The sequence below is a fragment of the Neopelma chrysocephalum genome, unplaced genomic scaffold, assembly GCF_003984885.1.
Source record: "Neopelma chrysocephalum unplaced genomic scaffold, ASM398488v2 Primary Assembly neopelma1_42, whole genome shotgun sequence".
Lineage (NCBI taxonomy): Eukaryota > Metazoa > Chordata > Aves > Passeriformes > Pipridae > Neopelma > Neopelma chrysocephalum.
This window is the reverse complement of record NW_020897700.1, coordinates 17504078-17520587: the sequence shown is the minus strand read 5'-3', so window position 1 is coordinate 17520587 and position 16510 is coordinate 17504078. Positions and strand designations below refer to the sequence as shown.

The 16510-nt window shown below is 35.8% G+C and overlaps 1 protein-coding gene across 7 annotated transcripts in view; it reads left to right on the top strand.

Moving 5' to 3' along the window:
- RAPGEF2 (Rap guanine nucleotide exchange factor 2) overlaps positions 1-16510 on the top strand; it is a 183599-nt gene that overhangs the window by 148891 nt on the left and 18198 nt on the right. For all 7 annotated transcript variants that reach the window (XM_027676811.1, XM_027676807.1, XM_027676810.1 and 4 more), the window contains 7 exons: positions 1186-1338; positions 1698-1862; positions 4836-4943; positions 5030-5233; positions 5331-5439; positions 7619-7865; positions 12283-12440. In XM_027676811.1, the coding sequence (XP_027532612.1) occupies positions 1186-1338; positions 1698-1862; positions 4836-4943; positions 5030-5233; positions 5331-5439; positions 7619-7865; positions 12283-12440 (1144 nt within the window). The remainder of the gene's footprint in view (positions 1-1185; positions 1339-1697; positions 1863-4835; positions 4944-5029; positions 5234-5330; positions 5440-7618; positions 7866-12282; positions 12441-16510) is intronic.

Below are 16510 nucleotides of genomic sequence, written 5' to 3'. Positions count from 1 at the left end.
AGGAATGCTTCTCATGGCATACTGGCCTAATCTGGGTATGTGGTTGCTGTTTGCTTATTTCCATCCAGAAAATAATAGCTGAGCCTTGGCTGAATTAAGCATTTTGCTTGGTCCTGATGGCTAATTAACTTCAAGAAGATGACCTTTGAAATGGGTGTAAATGTATTAATAAAGTCACTTGGTTTGGTTTGCCCATCTGACTTGCAAAATGTGCATAAATGGTTTCTTGTTAGGATAATATTTTCAACAAATCCAAACCATGAGACTTGTTTCAGCTACTACTAGCTGCTGGTAAAAAGAAATGGTGTGTAAATGAGTTTAAAGAATGCAGGAGAAAATCCTGTCTCTGATTCTCATGCCTTTGTCTTAAGTACATGCATGATGATTTAACAACTTTTTAATCAGAAGAAATGCTTATTTCCTCTCAGTTAAAATACCCAACTTCATATACGAAGACAGCTTAATCTTGCCTCCAGAAAGAGACAAAGGCATAAAAATTTTAACAAGTTATAGAAGGTAATTCATAGTATGTACAGTATTGTCTTTCTAAGTTTTGTAGTTGTTCTTAATTATATTTGCATAGTGTAGGAATATTCTTAAGATAGTTATTCTTGCACATATTCTTGGCTGAACAGATGATTGTAGAAAATAATTTTCCTGCTGTATGCTTTAATCCAGAAGTAATTTGTTTCTGTGTGCCTGCACTCATTAATTGAATAAATGTGTTTTCTTAAGGATAGACTTTAATAGTAATAATAGCTGTGAAAAATGAAAATAATTTACCATAGCAATGAAACAAAAAATAAAAGCTAAGTTTTCACTTCACTCTTTTAACCCTTCTAAACACCACAAAAGCTTTCATGGGAGAAAAAAATACTGGCTAGGGTACTGAACTATATCTCCAGCAGTGAGGAGGTCAAAGCAGCTGAACAAAAATGACTGATAATGCTAAATCATGTTGCTCTAATGGATCTTGGTCTCCTCTAACTGCAAGATTGTAGTGGAAGTACTGTGCTTATGTATTCATCTGCTTACTACAGCTGAACTGCTGGAAAGACAAATTTGACTCACTGCAGGTTGAGAAAATTCTTTATCTTTTCTATTAATACAGTACTTGCAGCTTAAGTCTACATGCTTTTCTGAAGATTTTACCTTTTAATACTGGTGCGTGATGATTCTTTCCAGTTTGTTTGTATAGCCCAGCAAGATTATTGCCGCATCCTCAATCAAGTGGAAAAGAACATGCAGAAGGTGGAAGAGGAAGGGGAGATTGTGATGGTGAAGGAGCACAGGGAGCTTGATCGCACTGGAACAAGAAAAGGTCACATTGTCATCAAGGTAAAAACAAAAGAGAGTCTCTTGCAAAAGTCTATGTTCTATAAACTTCTTAACTTGGCAAGTTAGATCCAGGATTAGTTGAGAACATTAAAAATATATATTTGAAAATAGACTGTTAATACTTCTAGATTTTCTTTATAAATACGCACATTGACAACTAGGTGATTTCTATAGAAATTAATTACATAAACTTTTTACGTTTCTTATCACAGCGTTTAAGGCATTATCTTTGCTTAGTTTATCAGTAAATGGATGGCAGTATTCTTTCTAGTGTAATGCATCTTCAGTAAGAAAACACATTTGCATGCGTTGAAAATTTGTTTTAATAACTAAGATTTCATTGTTTTGGTTTTTAATAGGGAACAGCTGAAAGGTTAACAATGCATTTGGTGGAAGAGCACTCTGTGGTAGACCCAACATTTATAGAAGACTTCCTGTTGACGTATCGGACCTTTCTTTCCAGCCCAATGGAAGTGGGCAAGAAGTTGTTGGAGTGGTTCAATGACCCCAGCCTCAGGGATAAGGTTAAAATCTCCTGAATTATGCACCTGTTACCATTTGAACTGAAATATAAGCTATTAAGAATAAAATATATTTTAGAGAGAATGACTAAACTGAATAAGACACGAATTGCTAGGGGCATATTTTAATGGCAGAATACATGGCTAAAACTAAGAACATATTATCCTCATTTTATGTAAATATTAATGTGTTCAGGGAAGGTAAATTAGCCATGTTTTTACCTTGCTGTGTTTTTACAACATAACTTAGTTGTTTGCAAGTATACAGAAAGGTTTTTTACAATAATCAGTATTTTTATTTCATGTGATTGAATAGAATTTTATTGTGTCTCCAAATTTGAGCATATAACTAAGTTCTGTTTTTCTGTACATGCTACTTGTTCACACAACTTGGCAAACTTTTTTTTTTTTTTTTTTTGTGAAGAGACTAGAAAATGCGTACATTAAGAATCTGTTGAGCTTTATTTGGCATTAAAAAAAAAAAGCACTAAACCCAACCCAAACACAAGAAAGTAATCAAATATCCTCTTCCCTAAATAAAATTTCCATGGTGGAAGAATAAGGCTTATGCACTTTTGGCACACTGTCTATTGAGGATATATTGTACTTCACACTATATTGCTTTATTTTCACTTGTATGCAACTTTTTCATATGTAAAATAAATAGTAAAAATTTCCAGACATTTTTTTTTTGTAAATTTGAAACCAAGGGAATTTTATTATTAAGGCTGAAGAGAAATTTGGTTTTCAACTTTTATTTAAGTCTGGGTATTTCTTCTAGAACTGCTAGTATAGCTATGCCTCGGAGGAAGGATCATACATTTGGCAGAGGATAGGCTTTGCAGCTAATACTGTTACAACTTCAGATCTATAATATTGGAGTTCATCTTTAAACTCACTTTGCTTGTCCTCCAATGGATAATCCCCTCAGCCTCTGTAAAAGCATGAGCCAGCACAGTTGCTGGTATCAGGTCTGAACACAGAGCAGCTCTTTGTTCTGCTACCTCAATGACCAACCTTTTCTGACATCCAGTAGCACTGACAAAAAGGCAAGAGGCAGAGAACAGCTTGAGACAAGTGGAGATAAGCAAGTAGGGAATAAGGAATCTGCAAGATTTTGGCCCTTTCGTATTGGGGGCTGATAGTCCGTGAGGAGAGTGAAAGGAGTGAGTAAAATTTCCTGAGCATGACCAGTACTCAGGAGTAATCATACTGGGACACTTGAGATCCAACCTTACTGATGATTTTGCTGAGCAGCGGGGTACTTGATTTTACAACTTTAATTGTCTTTTAATGCTGTTCCTGATTGTGACACAAGTAGTGGCATTCCTTTGGAAGTCATCATTCAAATCCTACCAGCATGGTGTCCTTTGGGTGTAGATTAGTAAGTCCTAACTTGGAAAGCAGCATTGACAGTGAGACTGTTATTGCAGAAGTTGATAGTGTGTTATGTGGTATGGCTTGCAACTTCCCAGCCAATTTAGAAAATCTGCAATTAGCCTAAATTTATCCAGACATTGTCTGGATCTTCCAGTGTCAACCACAGTAATGAAAAATATCAGAGCTGTTTAACAGGAATGAAGTTCAATTTCAAAGGTGGAAAAATCACAAGTATGTCCCTGTGGCTGGGAGCTGCAGCACATAGTGCTGTGCAGTTGCCTTCTGTTAGAATCTGAACTCTTGAGGACTTCAGAAGTACCTTATTAGTTTGGTCATTAATTTCAGCAATTCTTCTGAATTCATTTGCTTTTCTGAGGTAAAAGGAAAACTGCTTAGAAACTGTATGTGAAGGTGGCAGTGGTTGGTTTTACATGGCTGGTGTCAACCCTTTAGCACATGAGGCTGCAGATGTTTAGGTTTTGTCCAGACACGAAGAATGGACAGAGGTTAGCACTAGCTGATTAAAATTTTTATAAGACTTTGTTCTTAAGCTCTAGGTTTTGAAATTTTTGGAGGTTTATCCCTACTAATTTACTTTCCCAGCATAAAAGAAGAAGTGCAACTGTATTTTTAGAGGTAGTGTTGAGTGGCACAACCATTTTGGATTAAACAACTTTTTTAAAAAGTGTGAATAAATATTAATTCAAGACATCAAAACTCTTTTATTTCATCAAGACAAGTGCTGCTGATGTTCCAAATCAAATCACATGCTAAAAGAGAGAATATTATAGTGGAAGCATATGGTTTTAAAAAATGCAGCTCTTATTTTGTGGCGTTACCTTCATTAGTATTAATTAGTAGTATTCCTTTAGGGTTTTTTTTCTAACAAACTGCAAAATACCAGCTAAGATTCTTCTAAACTTGAAGAATTGTAGTTGCTTCTGGGGAGTAGCGGTGGAGAGAAAGAAGGAGGAGTAAACAGAAAGATTGACTCTAAGGAAAGAAATTGTAGGTTTTTGCTGTTAAAACTTTTTTTCTGCATCGTGCAAGAGCTCCTTTTTCCTGCCTCTCTAAACATAAAATAACTCTTTTACACAGGTAAGTGCCAAATGAAGTTAATGGTGGCACATCTAAAGACATGAGATTCAAGAACCAATATAAAGCTGTCTCATAAGCTTTATGATCATGTGCTTGAAGAATTAAGCAGATTTGGAAATGTACATGAACAGGAAATTGTTGCTATAGGTCAGAAATGGATCTATGTCGTTGGCTTTTTCCTGTGTGCACTATTCCCTACTTAGTCAAATTTCATACAGCCACTGTTAATTTTCTGACTCGTAGTATTTGTTATGCAATACAGCATACAGTTGCTTATACAAATGAAAACAATTTTAATACTTAATTTGTTCTATCCTCCTGATAAATGATCACATATTAGTAAAGTTTGCTTTGGAGATATATATATATATATGTATAATATTTAGGATTCCAGTAGAAATTTACAGGGCCTTTAGGGAACAGGATTTTTAAAGGATTTAGCAGTACTGTTGGTCTGAGTATTCCTGGAAAATATTTATATCCCTGATTAATTTTCAGGTTACACGGGTAGTACTGTTGTGGGTGAACAATCACTTCAATGATTTTGAAGGAGACCCTGCTATGACTCGATTTCTGGAAGAATTTGAGAACAATTTGGAGAGGGAGGTAAGAGTGAGTGTTTTTTTTCTGGCAATTTGGGATGACAGGGAGTAGCCAGGCTGTTATGTATAACTTATGTTTTTCTCTTGTAGAAAATGGGTGGACATTTGAGGCTGTTAAATATTGCTTGTGCTGCTAAAGCTAAACGAAGATTGATAACCTTAACAAAGCCATCTCGAGAAGCCCCTTTGCCTTTTATCTTACTGGGAGGGTCTGAAAAGGGATTTGGAATCTTTGTTGACAGCGTAGATTTTGGTAGCAAAGCTACGGAAGCAGGCTTGAAACGTGGAGACCAGGTATCTAATTTTAAAATGTGTTCCCCATTTCCCCCCTTTTTTTTTGTTTCATTTCTCTTTACTACGTGAAAGTAACATTACTTGTTTGAATTTTTAGATACTGGAAGTGAATGGTCAAAACTTTGAAAACATTCAGCTGACAAAAGCCATGGAAATACTTAGAAATAACACTCATTTGTCTATCACTGTGAAAACCAATTTATTTGGTAAGTTTGCGTGCACGGTTTGTTCAAATTTCTGTTCTAATTTTGATGTAGACTTAAATTAATTTTTTAACAGTTTAAAACAGTTTTGCTCGAATCTCTTTTGTACGAGAGAAAATAGAAAAAGGAAGCTTGCAGGTCCTAAAATACCTTAGTTCATAATTGCAAACAAAAATGTATTAATAGAGTCTGTTAAAAAGTGATTTCACTCTCAGAATTAAGAGGAACTGTATTAAGAGGAACTATCGTGACAATGTAGCTCAAACTTATAAAATATGTTTGTATGTATAATATTTAGTTCTTTCTCAAGAAAAAGCCTCTTTTGGCATTTCAGTTGATCAGTGGTCCTTTTCTGTGTGCTGAATTTGATCGTAGTTTTTCAGCCCACTATGAGTGTAAACAAGCACAAGGCTAATACAAACTTTCTTGCCAGCTAGGTGAAAAGAATTTTGCTAGCCTCTCTATTTATTCTCTACGTTTTTCCCTCTAACAAGTACTTAAGTAGGCATGAAGGAATCTTTAAGCAGCTCAGGGCCTCGGTTAGCATCAAAAATTATTAATAGCTTGGAGGTTTGGTTTGATTTTTACCACTGGATACTGGGATTACTTATACAATTTAGTGGTGTGTTTCCAGGTATCTCTTTCAGGATCAGGTTCTTCATCACAAGCAGGGCAGAATATTATCACAGCATGTCACTGCACTAACTGATAATTAAATATGCCTGGGTTGTCTCCAAAAGTTATTGGTCAAATCTGTTTCCTGGGGATTTTTTTGCTTTGCAGTAAAGATTCTACAATTTCAAATGTTTCTAATAATTAAGGTATTTCTTATATTTCTTAAGATATTTCTTTCAACACTATGTACTTGTTACTCCATGTGTAAGTTCTGTGTAACCATTCTTCACACACTAGATGTTTGAATCTCATGTTGCTTTAGTATGTTAAAGATTAAACCTGATTTCTTCTTTTCTTCAGAAGTTGTGGTTTTTTCCTATCTTGTTGCTCCAGTGCAAATACTGAAATCAGATTACAGTAGAGTCTCAGAACAGTTACTTTCTGTGTATTGCATGCACAATTCCTCTTCCACAAATCCCAGACGGATTCCTTTTTTCAACAGCATCTTCTTATCTGTATCTAATTTTTCTCTCCAGCCTCCAATTCCTATTCAACAGTAGAGTTATTGACTGGGATTACTTTCCTTCACTTTTATTTGAAGCTTTTGAAGTCTCTTGGTGATTTTTTATGTATCTCTGTAGATAAAGATGAACATTAAGGACAAAATTAATAAATAACAGTAAAACCTAACCCCTAATACTTATTCTGAGCTGGTTACCCTTGTTCCCATGTTTTCCTACAAGTCCTTAGTTTTAATTATCAGTTTTCATTTGCTATTACAAATTAATTCATCAGATGATTTTTTCATTTATGTATGGAGAGTTCCTGTCATACTCAGAATATGTGATTTGGTCTCCACATCAGTTTTGTTTGATTTATTTAAATATATCAGCATTGTTGTGAGGCTGAAAATTGCAGTAGAAGAACTAATTTACAAACTTATCAGGTATTTCTGCCTTAGAGATGACTCTTTGCTAGGGACCTGAGGGAGAATGAGAGGTTTTTTGTTATCTCTGGCAGATGGATGCAACAGCCCTGTCGAACATGCAAAGTGTCTCAGTAATCTCCTACGTTGTTATATTTTCCTTCTGACTTTGTTGCCGTTTCCCCTGTGATTTTTTTTGGTCCTGTTGCTAGTAATTTCTTGTCCATCTGAGAGCTTTTGTTGCTGCCTGTCTATTGAAGCCTTCCTTCTTATTTGCATTTTTCAATCTCAATTTTGTCTAGTGTACTCTTTTTATGCATGTTACTATTCTGCGGAAGCCTTTGTCCTTAGGCTGAAAAGTCAAATTCCTTCTGTTGAATCCGTGCAACCATGTGGTCACTGGTGGATTTCTATTCTAGGCTGGGCCAATTTATGTTTTTTCTGATTCTTACTATGGAAAATGAATGCCCTTTTTAAAATAGAAAATGTTTCTAAAGTCTTATATCTAAAGTCATTTAATACTGGAATTGACAGAATATGCTAATCACTTTTTAATAATGATTAATATTAAACTGGTCTGGTGCACTGAGTTTTCTTTAAAAATTTTTTTTTTTCTTTTCTTCCTTTTCCTGTCTTGCGCAGTTTTTAAAGAACTCTTAACACGGTTGTCAGAGGAAAAAAGAAATGGTGCTCCCCACCTGCCTAAAATTGGTGATATTAAAAAGGCGAGTCGTTATTCCATCCCCGACCTTGCTGTTGACGTGGAGCAGGTAATAGGACTAGAAAAAGTAAATAAGAAAAGTAAAGCCAACACAGTTGGGGGAAGAAATAAGTTAAAGAAGATACTTGACAAGACTCGAATCAGTATTCTGCCTCAGAAACCATACAAGTGAGTTTATTTCCTCTTAAATATTTGCCTTGTGTTAAATTTTTGTAATTCCTAAGAAACATATATATAATATGACGATACTTTTTTATTTATTAATACAAATCATGCTTATGTCTGAACAGCTATACTAAAAAATACTACTCTGAATGAGCATAGACTGTTAACAATGCAACTTGGATGTATTTTGCTTCTTGTAGATAAAGTGATGAGACAAATACTTCTTTGTCATTTACTATTTTCTTTTGAGAGGACTGTTAACTGAAAGCGTCCCAGACAATTAATCTCAGAATAACTTCAGGCAAGTTTGCTTGCAGAGAGTTGATATGAGCAATGATTTCGATGTATCCACATTCCAGTGGTCTATAAAAATTTCTGCGTACTGCTGTAAGGGAGACTGAGATTAAAATTGTAACTTGTCCTTGAAAGAATTGTGTATTTTTTTAATGAAAGCTAAATATGCTATCTAATAGCTTTTATTCAATGAACACATTTTAGAAATACAGTTCTGAGAAGAATAGTTGGAAAAATAGAAGAGTGAGTTTTATGTGATATTATGGGAATCTGGTTCTTGGCCAAGGCAGATGATATCGATGGGGGGAAAAATGAATTGTAGAGGGCAGTTGATGTGTGATCAGTGTTTTCTCTTGCACTTTTCTTTCCTGTGACCCACTAAGGAAGAAACTATTCCATACAAATTTGTAAAAAAGGCACTTGTACTGAAAATCTAGGATTTTTTTCCTGCCATTACTTAAAAAAAAGTTTGCTTAACTAATGTTAGGTATTCCCTACTAAATGAAAACTGTTCTGAAACATTTATATATAGAATGTTAGTAATAGAAAGACTAAATTAATGTAAATTATTATATCCAAATACTGGATGTTTCTTAAGTTGATGGCAATGCATTTCAGTAGAGGAGAATCAGTAAATCCTCTTTTTATGTTGTTTGTCTTTAGAATGTTTTCGTTTATTTCACTGGTCTTGCATATTTGTTCCTCTGATGACCTCTGCATACTGTTAGGCCTGATTTTCTGCATTGTTCACTATTGTTCATAGTATTTGCATAAAATTTTCATGTTTCTTTTCCTTCTTTTTCTTTATTTTTTAAAAAATTTTTACACTTTTTCTGTGCAGGGACCTCTTTGGGTAAGATTCAGAAAAACAATACATTTGACTTATTTTCTTTTTGCTAGCTTTACTTTGTGTCTTATATATAGCAATTGATCTGCAAAGCCTGTTGACATTCAGTTGTTTGTGTCTGCACAGTTCCTGCATAGACATCTGTAGCTGTAGACTAATGTTTGTGCTTTTCTTTCCCCTATTGCGTCAAAGGATCTATCTTGTTCTTCCTAATAATTGCATATATTAAGGGAATTTACCTAATCTCACGTATTTTTACACATAAAAAATCAAGAGGGATGAAAAAACTGATTTACTCATTAATTAAAATAGGCATTTAAAGACTTTATGAGTCAGCTAGCTTGTGAGGTTAAACTGTCCACATTTTTTTGAATATGAAGACTGCAGAAGTCTGCAGTGCCTCCAGGATGTATCCAGACAAAAGCAATCTTTAAACTAGAACGAGGTCACTCTTAGAGGGAGCTCGTCTGCTTCATGAGACATTAAATCAGCATCAAAGATGAATCAGTTTGAGCAGGAGATAATACCTTCCTTCAGTCTTGCAGTTTAGTCCATTAATGTCAAGTAACTTCCCAAACTGAGCAAACAGCACCATTTCCTCTGCTTCTACTGGGAAATCTTCAGTGGCTATAGGGCATCTCTTGTAGTTTGCTTCTGGCTACAGCCTCCACTCGAGCTCTTTGTTTACTTTTCTAGTGCAGAGTGGTTTTGTGGTCTGTAGGCTTAGTTGCTCCAAATAAGGGTTAAACACCATCCTCACCTCCCTCTGTAGTAAAGTTCTACCTGGTCCACAGTGCAGCATCCCAGACAAAGAAACAGCCTCCAACTCTCCTCTCTGTTTGCAACCCTGCAGTGGGATGCAGAGGATGATGTGTTTTGAAGGAGGAAGCATTCAGACAGCTCTGCCATTCCATTGTCGCTTCTACCCTGTTTGTCGTTCAGCAGGAGAGTTATTTCTTAGTTAATGTGCTGTCTCCCTGCATGGCAAATGCATACAGAAAGCAATAGAAATGTTGTTTCCTTAAAACGACAATCTCATCTCATCAGCATAATAAAATATTTTATCTAACAGTAGGACAGTTGATCTTCCTGGCACCTGGATTTTTTAGCATTGCTCTTTGTGTCTGAAGTTTCTGGCATTCATTTCTTTTTTGCATAAGTTAGAACTCACTCTAAGTTTTAAAAATAGACAAAACTGAGTGTAAAGTAAGTGCTTTCCAATTTTTTATATGAATGCTTAAAACTGAGCAGAATTTTTGATGCTTCCTTTTTTCTTTTAAACGTAACATTTGTCAGTTGATCCACTTTACTGAAGCTGCTTTGGTCATGACGCACAGGATCGGTATAAGAATATATAAAACTGACAAACTGCAAAAGGAATGCATAATGCAGATGAAACTATTAGTATAAGTGTGAGAGTCACATTGTCTTCATTTGATTTGAATTTAGAGAAAATACTGGTCTTGGGAGACTTATGAAATCTAGCATATAGCTGTTTAGAACCGTCAGAAAGCATTATGAGGTTCAAGGGCTTTGGTTTTTTTTGTTTACTGAGGGTTTTTTTTTATGTGAAGTCATTCCTACTTGAAAGAAAAGACATTGATTGCTGGCAATTTTTTTAGTTGTACTGAAAGGCTTATTTGCTTGTGGCTTACCATAAAAATGTTGTGTGCTGAATTGAGTGTCACTGCTTGTCACAGTACTTTGTGCTTGATATGGAATTTCAAAAATACAAATGTTCAGATTTCAGCTTAACTTCTGATTGGGAGAGAATCCAATAACTTTTAGTTATCTTGTTTTTTAAAAACAAAACAATGAGAAAACCCAAACACATCATACAGAATTATCCCTCCAAACTTTTTCAAGTTGCATTGCATTCTAAAAAGCAATTGCTGTGTCCGTGTAATTAATATTTTCTTAATTGCCCAGAGATACTGTTCCAGCTTTCCAGAGTACTGTTTTATTCATAGCACTTAAAGAAGTGGTGTATATATTAGTTTACTGTGTAAACTAATTCGCTGGTAAGCACAAAAGGATATTGGGGCTGTAACAGCTATTGGAGATAATTATCTGGCCCTATATTACTTCTGTTTAGGTTTTCTGAGGAAAACTGGAACACTAGTCACAGGCTTAAATACCCAACATTAGGGTACAAGTGGTCATTTGTGTTGCATCATTTGATTTACTAGACTGACTTTTCAGAGTTGTAGCAGTTTGCAATGAAGTGTAAGTTCTGGCTTATGCTTTATTTACACATGTAGATACAGATTTCGATGTGCTTGGCTTTTAGAAAGGCTTTGCCTATGTCTGCTGCATTTTTAGTTGTTTTCACTTTCTATAATGACTGCTATTCAACATTTTACACCCTCCGAGTACTTTAGTAAAGATTTTAATTGATGTATTTAGAGAAAAGTTCAATGGCTGTCTCCAGCTCTGCATCCTGTAGCAGTTGTTCTGCTTCACTTGATAATTATGAACTCAGAAGCAATAAGCAAGTCAGTGCCTACTATAATGTGATGATAACTCTGTCTCTGATCTATCTAGCACTACTGACCTCCTTTGGGACCCTGCCTTACACAATTTAACAGACAAAACCCTTCACCTTTATCCAGAATACTTTATTTACAACTGTCTGGCACTTTGGAGGGTATACCAGTAACACATAAGTCTAGCTGTTTAGCTTACCCTTCCAAGTTAACTGGCATAACTTCAGTCACATTGAATGAAAAGAAACTCAGAGAGGGGATATAGGGTAGGAAAATGAATGATCTCAATGATCCTCTTTTATTTGTCTGTTGAAAGATATTTGGCTATAATATGTCACAAAGTATAGTTGCAAATCCTATCTCTGATGGGGTGAAAAATCTGTGAAATTCAGGTCTTGTAATAAAACAGCACTGAGGGGACAGCAGTATTAGACAAAGTTTGAGTGATGGGATGGTGCAGGAGTGATGAGGTATTCTAAGGTACCACCTTTTGAGTGAAGATCTTGGCCTTTGTGAAAAGTCGTCAAAAAATGAGCCTAGCAGCTTCTCAGAGCTTAATGGTGAACATGAGGATCTTCTGGCAGTGTGAGCAGGCATATCTAATCACTCTGAGTGGACATTGGGGGGCTGTTGACAAAGCTAGACAGCAAGTACTGTTGTTTTCTGGAGAACTTTGACACTAAGTAGCAATTACTGTACTAAAAGGTAACGATAGGGACATCCCTGAATCTCCCTAGTGTAGCCCCAGCTCTGAATGTCTGTAAGCCCTGATTTCATTTCTTTCTGGATGCAGTGACATTGGAATTGGCCAGTCTCAGGATGACAGCATTGTGGGACTGAGGCAAACAAAGCACATTCCTCCTGCTTTACCTGTCAGCGGAACCCTGTCATCCAGTAATCCTGATCTACTGCAGTCTCATCACCGCATCTTGGACTTTAATACTACTCCAGGTAAGGATCCTTTTTTGTTGTTGTTCTTGACCTTTTAATTTCCTTTAATAGATCAGGTTTTTTGTCTGCACCTGGAGAGACTGAACAAGGCATGTGAGTTTTTATTAACTATATGATGTTACACACAGATTACCCACATATTAATGCATTAGGATTTATTACATTTGCTCCAATATACTTTACCCTAATATAATAGATGTCTGTTTTTTGAAGTGTACTGTATGTAGAGTACCTCTTACTGATTGAATATTCTTTGTCAGGAAAAACCTATTTTGCTTGGTACTTTATAATTTGCTCCCATGGATTGTTATTTACAGGACTGCAGTGTTTTCAAATAGCACACTAGATCATTAGCTTATAGTAAAGGGAAAGGGTGTTGGACTGGGACACAGGACATGCTTTTCAGTCTTTTTCTGAACAGACTTATATAATCTTGTACTACATCTGTAAGGGACAGAGTTTCAAAGTTTCCTGTTAGTCACCCTGCCCTACAGCTCTATGCCAAATTCTTTGAATATAAAATCCCTTTCTGAGATAGATAAAAAACGAACACATTTAGAGAGGATCAAAGCACAGGGGTGACTGAGGGAGAAATAGGGGGAGAATATGAGAAACTTGAGAGCCTTATCTTATGAGAAGGGTTTAGCTGGAGCTCCTGGTGAGGCTGGGATTTGGGCTTTTATCTGGCTGCAAGAAGATTCTTAGTGGGAAACCTTCCAAATCTTTGCTATTAAAATATAGCTGCTGGAGGAGGATATGGTGGTGGTAGCTATGCAGACACATGATTATTTCAGTCTAATCTTTAGAGTATTTCTCAAAAGTAGAACTGAAAATTCAGTGCCCTCCTAAACCTGAGGGATTCAGACATTACCTAAAGGGATGGTGCTTAAATATCAGCCTACACATTGGCCATGTTGGTGCAATCATCACACTTGGAACTGTGATACTGAGCTTAATTTACTGTGATACTGGGCTAGAGAAGACTGCAAGAAGGTGCTTTGTGATTTTTATCCCAGTGTCTGAGATTGATCCTGAGAGAGTTGGAAGATAGATTTTTTTTTTTTGCATTTTATCTGATGACTAGTGTCCGACACCTTAAAGATATGCCTTATCAATAAGAGCCTAACTTTTCATCAGCACTTTTTCTATAAATGGCAGAAGATTCCATTCTCTAGCTTCTTGCTTACCTAGACCAGTCAGTTCTAGGTAATTAATGTGCCCCTAATGCCAAGCACAGCAACTGGCTAACTTCCAGAGCTGTGGGCATTGCTGACTTACACAGCTCAAACAAACCCCACAAATTGAGAAGGGCAGCCGTTGCAGACCTGACAGCCCTTCCATCACAGGTGGAGTTCAGAGAAGCTTAATAAACAAATAAGATTCTACTGTTTGCATTTTACTTTGAGGAAAGGACACAAATACGATGTAGTGCCATTGCTCCAATGTTTTAGCAGCTTTTCCATTATCTTTGTAGAAAGTGTGTTTCTTTATCATTAAAAAAAACCAAAAATTGGGTTTTTTCTTTGCTTAAAATTTGCCCAAATGTCCACACACTGAATATTTTTAAAGTAATTCACAGGCAAAATTTTTTTCCTGTATAGAAAGGAAGGGAGAGAGGGATTGAAATAAAAAACATATACTTTAAGGACTTTAGAGATGGTTGCAGTGTAGATAGAAGAGGCGAATTATTCCTCTATATATTTTAAGACTTGGACAAAATTAAACTCTGCAGTTTTAATTCCTTTTACTACCTTGGTCTAAATGAAAGATGGAAACGGAGGCAGACTGCAAGAAATTGAATGCACTGGAGAAGAAAGAGAAAAGTGGTAGAGCAGCTGTCCTTTGAGGCTTTGGTGTATATCCCTCAGGACAGAAAATAAAAAAACTTATTGTTTTGGAAGGGTAGTCTTTGAGGAGAGAGTGTGAACAGCTTGAAATCTGCAGGAAGTCATTGTAGTTTCTGTTCTGATTGGCTCAGGCTGTTTCAAATATACTTTTAAAGGTTTATTTTTAAATGTTAAATAGCACTTTGATTTCTCTTTTCTTGTGCTGTCTTTGTTATATGATTGGAAGTCAAAATAATATAGTAATGATGAGCTGCCAGTCACCAGTACGTTTTTTGTCCCCTCACAGTCTAAAGGCTTAGAATCCTATCATATGCAGCATTGCATTCTTCAGCCTGCCACTCCAGTTTCCTTTATGAAAAAGAGGGAAGTGGGGTGATTACGATTCTCTTCAAACAGTGTTTTTTTTAAAAGTTATTGGGCTGAATTACTTGCTACCATTGCTGTAGCTGTAATCATTTCAATTACTGGCAGACTTCTCTGTATTCTGGGTTAGAGCTTTTGCTACCAGCTCTGATAGGTAAGCAGCCTGAGAAATTGAGTGGTAAAATGCAGCACTAAAATGGGACTTTTCTGTTTGCTGATCTCTGCGTTTCTTCCTATTGGTTTCAGTGATCCAACAGTGCAGGTTATTTTCTCCTTGCATAAAACACTTATTACTTGGGACTCTTAAACAATTTTTGACCTTTGTATTGTTTACAGTAGCTTCCCAACTTTGTAGCATTTCAAGTGGGAAGTATTTCTCTAATAGCAAGGGGCAACAAGATCTAGGGCATGGTCTGTTTTTCAATAACATCTCTGAAAGGCTGTGTCTTTGGCATCTGCCTTCCTCAAGATGTCAAAAAAATGTAGAAAATATTTCGGACACTCCTCTGGATCCCTCTTCAACTAATTTCTGAAGGAAGATCGGTCAATATAGAGTTGGTGATAAAAGGCAAAATCGGCTTGCTAGTTATAAAGTATTTGTAGATTTGACTCAAGTGCTTAGGAAGGGCTGAAAAATGGCCTGTAATATTCTTTATGTGTAACTGATGATGTAATCACTCAGTTCTAGTGTGTTTTGGTATTAGTGCTTCTCAAGCTATGAAAAAACTACTGTGAGCTTGGAAGTTATGGGCTTAGTTGCATGAAATTTGTAAACTAATATGTTTAAGCCTAAACAGCCTTTGTAGCATGTAAATCAACTCATATCAGACAGATTTCTCTTAATACTTTCTTAATCACTGTTATGGAAACGTGCAGCAGCAGTGGGGAGATTTAATTTCTGTTCTTTTGTCACAAGATTTCTGCTGCTGAATAGATCTTTCTGTAGTAACTTCGGTACGTGTTATGCACATTCAGGACTTGTCAGAAAAGATTGTGGTTGTATCAAAGCGAATGTTTTCATCTGGCAGCTGTTTTTTCAGTATTTTTTTAATGATGGTCATTTTGTGGCTGCAGATTCAGAAGGCTTTCTATTATTAAATATTTTCTTGCTTGTATGATCTCTGGGATCTAAAAAAATTAAATTATTTTTAAAAACCCCATATTAATTAAAGAAAGAAAAATTACTAGATGTCATTCCTCACAAAACTAGAAAGGCTTATTTGTAACAGAGGGAAGAAGTTAAATTAATTGAAAGTTAAAAATACTTGTCAGTTAAAAATACCTGATTTTAAGAAACCCATGGTGGATAGCTGTACAATATCATCTCTTTTTTTTTTTTCCTTTTTATAATACAGGGATAACAACCAAATGTCAGTTCATTAATGGGTCTGGATTTCAATCCATTCATCAAAATATGAAAATATGCATGGATTTGGTATCTCCATATAGCTTATGGAAGTACCAAATCAACATTGGCTGATAGTTTTCCAGATTTCCTAAAAACCAGTCACCTTGTAGGTGTTCACTGTAACTTTTGTGTCACCAGTCACTTGAAACAGTAATATATTTAGAACTTGAATATTTGTGATGTTTGTTTTATCTCTGGCTGCTGTAGTTCTTAGTTACTAAAACATTGGCACAGAGAACTAAAGAGCAAAGTTTTCAGTCTGTTACTCACACATTTATTATTATGATCTAAATGTATAGAGTATTTTTGATAATTGAGTACTTGGGTGCATTAATACTACCGCACTTTTATTGTGTACACATGCATGCTGGGCATTATACGAGCATCTTCCTAGCCACTTATATGTACACATCTTCCCTTTGTGTGTGGCACTATACTTGAGTGTCAGAGTT